Consider the following 12,760-nt stretch of genomic DNA (forward strand, 5'->3'; position numbering starts at 1 on the left):
GAGAGGAACAAAAAAAATAAAATAAAAATACATGTCACCTTTTGATCATTTTTATTTAGCATGGTGACCAGAATTTGCAACTCTACAGAATTCGTTTTTTTTCGTTAGTTTTTTTTTTTTTTTAACCACACCAGCACCATTTGGTACAGGAAGGTATTACATGTTCTGTACTACTCTTTACCTGTATTACTGAAGTTTATGCACTGACTGGTGTCTGGTAGCGCCCCCTACAGTACAGGGAGGTATTACATGTTCTGTACTACTCTTTATCTGTATTACTGAAGTGTATGCACTGACTGGTGTCTGGTAGCGCCCCCTACAGTACAGGGTGGTATTACATGTTCTGTACTACTCTTTACCTGTATTACTGAAGTGCATGCACTGACTGGTGTCTGATAGCGCCCCTACAGTACAGGGAGGAACTACAAGTTCTGTACTACTCTTTACCTGTATTACTGAAGTGCATGCACTGACTGGTGTCTGATAGTGCCCCCTACAGTACAGGGAGGTATTACATGTTCTGTACTACTCTTTATCTGTATTACTGAAGTGTATGCACTGACTGGTGTCTGGTAGCGCCCCCTACAGTACAGGGTGGTATTACATGTTCTGTACTACTCTTTACCTGTATTAGTGAAGTGTATGCACTGACTGGAGTCTGGTAGCGCCCCCTACAGTACAGGAAGGTATTACATGTTCTGTACTACTCTTTACCTGTATTACTGAAGTGCATGCACTGACTGGTGTCTGATAGCGCCCCTACAGTACAGGGAGGAACTACAAGTTCTGTACTACTCTTTACCTGTATTACTGAAGTTTATGCACTGACTGGTGTCTGGTAGCGCCCCCTACAGTACAGGGAGGTATTACATGTTCTGTACTACTCTTTATCTGTATTACTGAAGTGTATGCACTGACTGGTGTCTGGAAGCTCCCCCTACAGTACAGGGTGGTATTACATGTTCTGTACTCTTTACCTGTATTAGTGAAGTGTATGCACTGAATGGTGTCTGGTAGCACCCCCTACAGTACAGGGAGGTATTACATGTTCTGTACTACTCTTTACCTGTATTACTGAAGTGTATGCACTGACTGGTGTCTGGTAGCGCCCCCTACAGTACAGGGAGGAACTACAAGTTCTGTACTACTCTTTATCTGTGCCAGGATTATCTGCTCCTTTGGACACCAGGTGAGGGCGGCTCCATTTGGGACACTGTGTGTACTGTATAGGACCCTGAAGAAGCTCCTGTCCTCTACATAAACCATTGTTTCCCAACCAGGGTGCCTCCAGCTGTTGCAAAACTACAACTCCCAGCATGCCCGGACAGCCAACGGCATGCTGGGAGTTGTAGTTTTGCAACTGCTGGAGGCACCCTGGTTGGGAAACACTGAAACAGACAGTGATTACAGCTCCCAGCAGATCTTTATTACTTTTATATGTAAGGATTTGCTTTATCTATATTAGTTATCTACTTATTTTTCTTTAATCCTCACTTTTTCCTATTTTTGGATGACATTTTGGTGGCTCCAGAACCAATTCCCAGGTTTCCATAGAGTTCTGGTCTCAACATACAATGGTTTCAACATACAATGGTCGTCCTGGAACCAATCAATATTGTAACTTGAGGGACCACTGTATTTCTCTAATATGCAGTATAATATGTGGCGATCTTTTCTCAATGGAACGGAAATATTCTCTTAGGCTATGTTTACATATTTGCAGAACGTCTGCCCAGAAACATTGGGCGGAAATTCCCCAAGTAGCGGGCACCTGTTGAACGAGCCGACTCTGTGACCCCTTGGAAATGCGCAGTCTCCATAGACGGCAATAGATTTCCGAGCGGATTTCGCTAAAAGATTTGACATGTCAGTTCTTTCTACGGAGGCCAGAATCAGGATTTCGGTGGCGGATTTTGGCCGTGGAAATTCCGTCACGTGCACGTTGCAGCAGAATCCCACTGAAAACAATTTAAATACCGCAGCAAAATGTCCTCAGTGTGGATGAGCCCTTATTGTTACGTTTCAGCCTATATGAAACAATGGGTCTTTAGGCCAGAGATCGGGGTCCCCTTCTATCAAATACCAATACTGGGATATGGTGTTCCTGATTAAAGGGAATGTGTCTTCAAAAAATGACCCATTGTTTAAAGGGGAGGGGTACTCCGGAACTGGTGCCAGAAAGTTAAAACAAATTTGTAAATTACTTCTATTAAAAAATCTTAATCCTTCCAGTACTTATCAGCTGCTGAATACTACAGAGGAAATTCTTTTCTTTTTGGAACACAGTGCTCTCTGCTGACATCATGACCACAGTGCTCTCTGCTGACATCTCTGTCCATTTTAGGAAATGTCCACAGCAGCATATGTTTTCTATGGGGATTTTATCCTACTCTGGACAATTCCTAAAATGGACAGAGATGTCAGCAGAGAGCACTGTGCTGGTGATGTCAGCAGAGAGCTCTGTGTTCCAAAAAGCAAAGTATTTTTTCTGTAGTATTCAGTAGCTAATAATTACCGGAAGGATTATGATTTTTTTTAATAGAAGTCATTTACAAATCTGTTTAACTTTCTGACACCAGTCGATTTAAAGAAAATACGTTTTCCACCGGAGTACCCCTTTAAATCATGTTTTTTATGTTAACCAAATTTTGAAAGACTCTTTAGTAATGTTGTATATCAGTGGTCTTCAACCTGCGGACCTCCAGATGTTGCAAAACTACAACTCCCAGCATGCCCGGACAGCCGTCGGCTGTCCGGGCATGCTGGGAGTTGTAGTTTTGCAACATCTGGAGGTCCGCAGGTTGGAGACCACTGTTATATATGATTTTAAATTTCTGTTTTTAAAAACAATCCTGAAATCTTGCAGTTCCCATTCTGGCCACTAGGGCCAGTTGGGGGAGAAGTTTTTCGTGCCCTTTGGGCATTTGTGATTCTGATTTTGTCTCGCTTGGCCCGCTCATCTCCCGGCTCATTTGTGCGATTGTTCAGGGGCCGAACACTCAGACCCCAAATGATCAAAACGTTTGGCATGTTTCTACAACATGTCAAAAGTTTTTAGTTTTTTTTTAAAGTGACAGTGCTCATTTAAATCTTTATCGAAAATAAAATAAAAAAAAGAAACAAATGTTTATTTTGCTTAGAGTTTGCCATGCATTTCATACTGTTAAAGTTAACCTGTGAACAGATTTTACCATATGTAACTTGTGGCAACACATTACATATAGGTTCCCTAGGAGACATTCCTGCCCGCAGCGATGGAGAGGATATGAAGTTTAAAAGTGTCCCCCAAAGGCCTGTAAGTAGTCCTCTATACTCACCTAGTCCCCTATATACTCACCTAGTCCCATCTTCTTTGGCTGTAATCACACCCCCTCAGCATTATTGACAGCCCAGTCTGCTCTGCTTGAGGGGCGTGTCAATCACACTGAAGGGGCGGTGCTTACAGCCGGAGAAGAGGGACTAGGTGAGTATAGTTCCACTCCCAGACCACTACTTACAGGGACGGCGAGGGAAACATTTAAACTACATATCCTCCCCATCCCTGCGGGCAGGAACATCTCCCCGGGAATTTTACCATATAGAACGTTTATCCACAAGTTATACATGGTGAAATCTGATATTTCATTGCTGGCCGCTTCAGAACTCTCCAGCGCTTTGTTGACTTCCCTTTCTTGTGATTTTTGATGTATGTTTGGGGTCATTGTCCTGCTGGAAGACCCAAGATCTTGGACACAAACCCAGCTTTCTGACACTGGGCTGTACTGTGCGACCCAAAATCCGTTGTTAATCCTCAGATTTCATGATGTCTTGTACACATTCAAGGGCCCCAGTGCCAGAGGCGGCAAAACAACCCAAAACATCATTGACCTCCACCATATTTCACTGTAGGTACTGTGTTCTTTTCTTTGTAGGCCTCATTCCGTTTTCGGTAAACAGTAGAATCATGTGCTTTACCAAAAAGCTCCATTGTCTCATCAGTCCACAGACGTTTTTCCAGAAGGATTTTGGTTACTCAACTTCATTTTGGCAAAATGTCGTCTTGCTTTTTTATGTCTCTGTGTCAGAAGTGGGGTCAACACGCCTCCTTCCCGCGGGCTGTAGGGGCCCCGTACAGGAGATGTACGGAGATGTAGGAGGGTTGTTTTTTGCACTGTTTATGTGTAGTTTTTATTGGTTTCACTTTTGTACATATGTGACTTTTTGATCACTTTTTATTTCATTTTCTAATGTGACCAAAAAGCAGCAATTTGAGGCTGTTTGTTTCTTTACGTATAAGCTGTTCACTGTACGGGATCATTAACATTATATATTATTTTAATCGGGCACCAAAAGCCAGAAGAAGACTGGGGCCGAAGGACGGGACTGCGATATTGGCGGCACCAGGGGAGCGGTGAAAAGTTAGTTAAAGTTCCTACTGCGGGTTACGCTACCATTCATTTCAACGGGTCTGCAAATCTTCCAATATTGCGGACTGTACATGTACCCAAACAAGGGAATGGTAGAGTAACTCCCAGTGGAAACTTACTGCTAGTTATGAACGGGTGAACGTTCTCTTAAACACAGAAAATATTTACGATAGATCTTAGATTTGGACCCTGATACGTTTATGTTATGGCCTTTGATGCTTTTCCCCTTATTGGGATCTCAAGCCGTATTCACATGGTGCGTGATCAGTAACCTAATGCTGTGTATTCTGTATCACAAAACAGAGGAAACCAGGAAAATCTTTGGTCACGCAATTCGGAGGCCGTATTTTTAATTTTGCACAGGGCCACACAATCTAAAACCGGCCCTGCACCCAGTGCACGGAGCAAAGTTGGCTCTGTGCCGGATGACTGGTGATCAAGGCTCGTGACGTCACTGCCATGCCCCCTCAATGCAAGTCTATGGGAGGGGGCGTGACGGCCGTCACGCCCCCTCCCATAGACTTGCATTGAGGGGGCGTGGCCGTGACATCATGAGCGGGGCACGGCCGTGACATCACGAGCCTCCGTTGCTGAACTAGACATCTTATCCCCCTATCCCAGGGGTCGGCAACACGTGGCACGTGGGGTGCTTTTGAGTGGCACACGGGGTCCCGGGCGGAGAAGAGTTCACTCCACTCGCTAATGGGGATCCGAGACATCTGTCCCGGATCCCCAGGCAATGAGCGCCGCTTTAAGCTGTGTGCGCACACGCAGACAAAGCCTCCTCTCAGTGTGAGCCACAGGACCCGCGGCTTCACTGAGAGGAGACCTGTGAACTCTGCCCCAACGCAGTGCAGGCGGCAATGACATCACTCATCGGCGCCTGCACTGTATAACGCAGCCAGCTTGTACTGTCGAGGAGATCCCTGCCTGCTATATAGGTGAGTAAATGTGTTTGTTTGTTTTTTTAATCACCATGGCATCAGCAGGGGAGGTGCAGGTGATGGGGAGGGGGAACGGGGGTGCCAGGGGGAGGTACAATGAGTCCAGGAAGGATGCCCAAACATATAAACACCCCAGAAGATGAATGTGTGAAGTGTTTATAGGAGGCCCTGTGACCATAATAGACAATGTTCTTGGTTTATAGAACTAAATACCTGGACAATTGTTAGAAGAAAGGGGCACAAGAGTGACGGCAAGGAAGGTATGAAAGAAGGGAGATGGGCAGGGAGGAAAGGAAAGACGTGACGGATGGAGGAAGAATGGGAATAAAAGATAAAAGAAGGAGGGAGGAAAGAAGAAGAAAGTGGGGAAGGGAAGGAAGAAGGAAAGATGGAAGCAGCTAGAAAGGAGGAAGAAGCGAAGAAAGGCCACAGAATGGATGTAAATGAAAGAATGGAGAAAAAGGGAGTGAGACGTTATAGAACCAGTAGCCGAAACAGTCAGTTAGTAGAAGTTTTTCTGCGCGATCTCCTGCACAGTCAGACAACTTGTACATTTGTCATATCCATGTGAACAATTCTATATACAGTATATAAAAAAAGAGAACATTTCCATTCCACTGTACCAGGAAAATGAGTGCCATATCTTATACGTCCTATAAGAAAAACCACAGGTGAGGTCTGACGTGCGACCACAAGAGGCGTCTGGAGGCGGCTGCTCTGGCCGTCTGTCTGGATCGTCCTGTTTGTTATATGTGAAATGAATTAAAGGAACCATATATTGCACGACCTGTCGGTAAGTGCCCCTCATTTTCTACAGTTCCACATAGGACTTTTCTGCTTGTTATCTAAGAGGTTTGAGCACCACTATCTACCGGATCCCTCTGGTTGAGACCATATCCAGGATTTTGGTGATTTGAAGGATTTGGATCTGGGCAGTGCCGGCTGCTGTATCTTGTTTGTGCATAGTATACAGCAGTACATCTCTAAACTATAGCTGTCAGTACTGCATTGACAATTTGAATATCCATTGTCGCGGGTCAGGTTAGCGATGCGCCAACTAAGCGCTCATGTGGCCCGAGACGATGAATATTCAAAATGAGCCGATGGATGCCGATCTTCGGAGGGACAGATCGCCGGAGTGCAGGTACGTATTTAACCCATGAACTCCTCATCGGTCTCCTGTTCACCCGCACTATAACCTAGTGTATTAGGTTTAGTGTGGGTGAACAGATGACTGTTTTCCTTTAAGATTTTTATATAGAATTTATTACAAATCTGTATAACTTTCTGCCACCAGTTGATTATAAATTTTTTTTCCCTCAGAGTACCCCTTAAACTAATGAAGCGCTATAGAGCCAAGTCCATGTAGGTGCTTTTCAAACCCTTAGTGGCGTACACTAGCTAAGTTAGCTTTAAAGGGCAGACTGTGTTAAATATATATATATATATATATATATATATATATATATATATATGATATTGTATCATTTTCCTCAATAAATTGATGACAAAGTCTAATATTTTTGACACATCTGTTGGATCTGGTTCTTCTTATCTACTCTGACATAGTTTTGTCCACAAAACATAATGGAGAAGTCTATATCAAAGGGACTATGAGGATTATGGAGAAAGCAAAGCTGCCCGTACCAGGTTAGATACTATTCTGACCAAGGTTATTATTTTAACCAACTAGTACTAACAAATTATAATACAACTGGTAGTAAAAGTCAACCTAGTCGCATACATAGCAATAACCTAACTGGGTGGTCAGTTTCTCAACTTCTTCTTTGAACTAGCTTTATACTTCCGCCCCTATTCCATACTAAATATTTGGATTTTTTTTTTTTTGCAGACATATTATTTTTGGGCATTCCCCTATGGACAATATGAAGGGGTATTTGACTGTTTTGATGCTTAGCGTCATATTTATGATTTCTACTTATTATCATCGTATACCAGGGAAAGAAGCAGGACCAAGGTACTGGAACATTTCCACAGACACGATCACCCCACTAGAAAACAATAAAATCTTTGTCATTTCAGCTTATTATGATGGCAGAGAGTCCAGGAGAGTGCGTGTGTTGACCGTCATCAAAGGCGAAGACGTGACAGAGCTATATTGTAGGTTTTACTGTCTAAATGGCTCTAAAAGTGTTCCGGTAAAAGCAACAATAGAGGTTCACTCCAAATGGTTTGATTTTCATTACGGTCCAGCAGATGTGATCTGCCCCATGCCTTACTGTCATTCTCACCACATCTCCATCCACTGGTCCGACATAGAAAATACAAGTCATATTCCCATGTTTGAGATCAAGAACCTCCAACCTCAGCCTTTCTCGGCAACCTTCACAGTGTGCATTTCTACAATGTTCGGAAAGCAGGAGAACGTATTGCAATTTATCCAGACCATGGAGATGTATCGTCTTCTAGGAGCCCAGAAGGTGGTCATCTACAAGAATGGCTGCAGTAAGGCCATTGGACAAGTTCTGGATTATTATGTATCAGAAGGAATTGTAGAGATTGTTCCTTGGCCAATAGACAAATATTTAAGAACATCTGACGCCTGGTACCCAAGTATGAACCCTGAAAACCAAATTGGATATTACGGGCAGATCGCAGCTCTGAGCGATTGTCTGTACAGAAACATGTACAAAAGTCGATATGTCACCTTCAACGATATGGATGAAATCATCCTGCCGAGACTCCACAAAACCTGGGACGCCATGATGGACACTTTGGAGAAAGACTATCCTGATACAGCTGTGTACTTGATAGAAAACCATTACTACCCCAATACCATCACCGTTCCTGATTTTGAGACAGCATTCCCTAAAAGTGTTCCGGGAATCAATATTCTACAGGTGATACACTACGAGCCAGAAAGGCCAAATACCTACAACAACCATAAGATGATAGTCAACCCCCGCAAAGTCATTCAGATTTCAGTTCACTCCGCATCAAAAACTTATAGGCCAAGTGTTGATGTTCCCAATCACATTGTAGGCCTTCACCATTGCCGGACACCAGTGACACCAAATCTCCCACAGACATCCCTGATAAAAGACACAACTATATGGAAATATAATTCTTCTCTTATTACAAATGTGAACACGGTTTTAAGGCAACTGAACTATCACTGAAATCCATGCTTCCTACATCAAGGCGCCAGAGTAGCTGAATTATACCCACCGTCTGAAATACAGGGTATAATATCTATGGGGGAGATTTATCAAAACCTGTCTAGAGGAAAAATTGCTGAGTTTCCCATAGCAACCAATCAGATCGCTTCTTTCATTTTTTAGAGGCCTTTTCAAAAATGAAAGAAGCGATCTGATTGGTTGCTATGGGCAACTCAGCAACTTTTCCTCTGGACGGGTTTTGATAAATCTCCCCTATAAGTAATACCAGGCATAGAGACAATGGCCCAGATTTATCAAACTGTGTTAGAGAAAATATAGAGAGATTTTCCCACAGCGACCAATCACAGCTCAGCTAACAAGCTGAGGTAAAGTGAAACCTGAGCTGTGATTGGCTGCTGTGGTAAAATCTCTCTTATTTTTTCTCTCACATAGTTTGATAAATCTGGGCCAATATTTCCATAGTTCTTCCAGAATGTTTATATTCATTTTTTTTTTAATACAGTAAGAGATAGAGACGGCACTCGCCAGTAAGATTTTCTTCTTTATTAATTCCAACCACCTTTTCCTGTATAGATGTAATAATGTCTGCATTGAAATACAATATATATATATAATTGTGATTTATTTTTTACTTTTTACAGAGATAATGTAGTAAATTTGAGTAGCCGTATTAGTCCAGTGATGCAAATCATAAAATGTTGCAGTATCTTGTAATAACCTTTTTTATTGGACTAACAGAATTTTGTAGAGAAGCTTTCGGGATTCCTCCCTTTATCAAGTCCAAAGCAAATCTAAGCTCACAAGCAGAAGACACAGGTTACATCTCCCCAATATGCAGGGGTTTGCTTTGGACTTGATAAAGGGAGGAATCCGAAAGCTTGTCGCTACAAAATGCTGTTAGTCCAATAAAAAAGGTTATTACAAGATACTGCAACATTTTTTGATTTGCATCTACAGAGATAATGAATGAGAAATAAAAGAAATCGTGGAAATAGTATGGCAGGACACAAGGTGGACCCAACATTTCTTTAAAGGGAACCGGTCATAGGATTTTACCATAAATAACGCGTGGCAATGCATTATGTATGGTAAAATCTTCTTCCATCCAGGAGACGTTCCTGCCCGCAGGGATGGTCAGAATATGAAGTTAAAAAGTGTCGCCCGCAAGCTACGTAAGTAGTCCCCTTGGAGGGGAGCTATACTCACCTAGTCCCGTCTACTCCAGCTATAATCACGCCCCTCAATGTGATTGACAGCCCGGGCACCGCCCACATCATCGCTATGCTGTCTGCTTAGTGAGTGGGAGTGGTGCCGTGGGCTGTCAATCACGCTGAGGGGGCATGATTACACCGTAGCTGACGGGACTAGGTAAGTATAGCTCCCTGCCCAGGGGACTAATTACGGGGCAGGCGGGGACACTTTTTAACTTGATATCCTCACCATTCCTGCAGGCAGGAATGTCTCCCGGGGATGGTGAGGAAGATGACTATACCATATATAACACGTTCCCTTTCAGAAAGAATATCAGCCCAAGGATTTCAGTAGTATACATATCTGCACTCATTCAGTCCTCTAAGGAAAAAATCCCATTAAAGGGGTACTCGGGTGGAAAACTATTTTTTAAAATCAACTGGCTCCAGAAAGATATTTGTAAATGACTTCTATTTAAAAATCTTAATCCCTCCAGATGAAGTTGTGTAGTTCTTTCCAGTCTGACCACAGTGCTCTCTGATGACACCTCTGTCCATGTCAGGAACTGTCCAGAACAGGAGAGGTTTGCTATGGGGATTTGCTCCTACTCTGGACAATTCCTGACACGGACAGAAGTGGCAGCAGAGAGCACTGTGGTCAGACTGGAAAAAACTATACAACTTCCTCTGGAGCATACAGCAGCTGATAAGTCCTGAAAGGAATAAGATTTTTAAATAGTAGTGATTTACAAATCTAAAAGTAGAAGTAATTTACAAAAATTGTTTTCCACTGGAGTACCCCTTTAAAGAGTAGTGACGTAGTAAAAGCCATATAAATAAAATAAACCGTATTTAGTTAGAATATAAACATTATGAAAGTTTAGGTCTTTATCAGAGCCTGTTTTCGGATGTTGCATCTTACATCATCACGATGTGTAAAAATGAGAAAGAGGAAAAACTGTAAGAATAGAAGAAAAAAATCGTAAAAATTAGAAAGAATAGGATTAGATAAATACGCAGATACAAAAACTTTTGATATGCTGTAAAGCATGTAAAATCAAAAGGTTTTGTAATTGCTTTCATTATAAAATTTTCAGTATTTCATACTGAAAAATCCAGTCAAAAGCTTGGACACATACTAGTCCTGCTGTGTCCATGCATCATCACCTATGTCATGGACACACTTCCTTGATTGACAGCTGTGAGCGCAGGGCTCAGAGCTGGAGGAAAATCAGCCAGCTTGTGTGCCGCTACTGTCAGTGAGGACAAGCTGGGAGTTGTAGTTTTGCTAATGCTAGGGGAGATGTGAGCAGACAGCATACTGAGGGAGGGGGCGGAGACCTGCACAGTGAGGCCACGCCCCCTGCCTTTGAGCGGAATTCAGACTAGTGAGCTAAATTAAAAAAGTGTAATAAAAAAATAAATAAAGGTGCTAGACACATAAAAATTAGATGTACATGGTCAGGATTAGGTACTGAGTGATATATTAAAAAAAAAACATTTTTGCTGGATCTGACGGGTACACTTTAATGGTGTTGAGAGTAAAGGATGTTAAAGAACAAGAAAGAGAAGGAAGAAAAAATGTAAAAGGATATAAAAATCCTCACCTCCGTGAGCCCATCTCCGTTTAGAAATTGGTCTATTAAAGTCGATTTAGCTGCATCTACATAGACGACCCAAGCCTTACAGATTTGATAGAAACCACCTAGTTTATTGTCCAATCCAGCTGTTAAGAACTCCATTTGCCCCAGGGGCCTTGGTGGTTTATTCAGGAGATATGTAATTGGATCTAAAGGGTCTTTAATATCCAGCATTTCTTTTACTTGGAATTGGACCTTAAAGAGGTACTCCAGGAAAGTATATATATATATATATATATATATATATATATATATATATATATATCCAAAGCCTCCTCACTACCTGGATATGTTCCCTGTAAACCATCCTGTAGCTCCTGTGGTCTGTTCTTGCTGCTTGATATTCTTTGCCATACTTCCCCTCCCCCTTGCCTACATCTCCCAACAATTATTTCAGCTCTACTCTGCCAGACCCCACCCTCCTGCTCTGAGCAGCAGAGAAAGGTTCAGTGTCTGATTGGCTGAGGCTGCACACACCTCCAGCTCTCAGCACTAAAGAGAGCACAACTCATGAGCCCAGGGCAGAAACCACATGGTATGTGTCTCTCAGGGGGGTGGGGACTACTTTTTGAGAGGGAATTAAGACAGAAACAGAGTGGATGGCTGGATGATGTAATTCCCTCACTTCATGCAAGTAAGTGACAACCAAAGAGGGCAAACTGCTCAAGATAGCTAATACATTATTAAATAGGTTGATGAAAGGAAAAGGATTGGCTATGGGTTTAGTTCCTCTGAGTACCCCTTTAAGCCAATAATGACGTAACAACGGGCATTCCCTTAAAAATGTGACAGCTTCTCCTGGGTCAGGCATGGGGCAATAAACACACTCATGCCAGGTAATGGATAACTGTCTTTTTACTGCGGAAAGAGCAGATGTACAATACTCGCAGTACATCGCAGAGTAGAAAGGATGCAGTGTAACCCATGGGAGCCCTGTGGCCTTGCTGGGACTAATGGTGCTTTTCACCCACTTGAATTGACTTGCTATTAGATATGACAGACTTGTGACTTGGATATATCCCACACTGACTAGGGTTCTGCTAGGGTCCAATTTACTTGCACCGCCAGGGTATGAACTCACCAACTCCTGTGCGGGGAACACTTGCAGAATGGCGAGGCTGATTTGATAAGAGGTTTTCTTTAGGCTTCCCTTGGAATCACCTCACAATTCTTCCATCTCCTTTCCACACTGCAGCTCACATGCTAGGGCCAGAACTGAAACTAAAACTGAATAGCTCATCCCCCTCCACTATATATAGGGCAATTTGGGGGTTCCTATTGGGCAATCAGGTTCACATGGGTACTCTGCATCATATCTCCTCACAGGTATCCAGAACATTCCTTAAAGACGCAGTGCAACATAATATGAATTAACAGAACAAATATTACAATGAATATTACAATGGATGTCACCTAAACAGCAGGGCCAAGGTCAGGCAC

The 12,760-nt window shown here is 42.7% G+C and overlaps 1 protein-coding gene across 3 annotated transcripts in view; it reads left to right on the forward strand.

Moving 5' to 3' along the window:
• The window catches only part of LOC130290915 (glycosyltransferase family 92 protein F13G3.3-like), an 11,408-nt gene extending 2,333 nt beyond the window's left edge, over positions 1-9,075 (forward strand). For 2 of the 3 annotated variants that reach the window (XM_056539129.1, XM_056539128.1), the window contains exon 2: positions 7,203-9,075. In XM_056539129.1, the coding sequence (XP_056395104.1) occupies positions 7,228-8,490 (1,263 nt within the window). In that variant the 5' untranslated portion in view covers positions 7,203-7,227 and the 3' untranslated portion in view covers positions 8,491-9,075. Of the gene's footprint in view, positions 1-6,919; positions 7,001-7,202 lie in introns of all 3 variants that reach the window. The other variant, XM_056539130.1, reaches the window with a different exon arrangement.
• Positions 9,076-12,760: the final 3,685 nt, after the last annotated feature.

This window comes from Hyla sarda, chromosome 9, assembly GCF_029499605.1.
Source record: "Hyla sarda isolate aHylSar1 chromosome 9, aHylSar1.hap1, whole genome shotgun sequence".
Lineage (NCBI taxonomy): Eukaryota > Metazoa > Chordata > Amphibia > Anura > Hylidae > Hyla > Hyla sarda.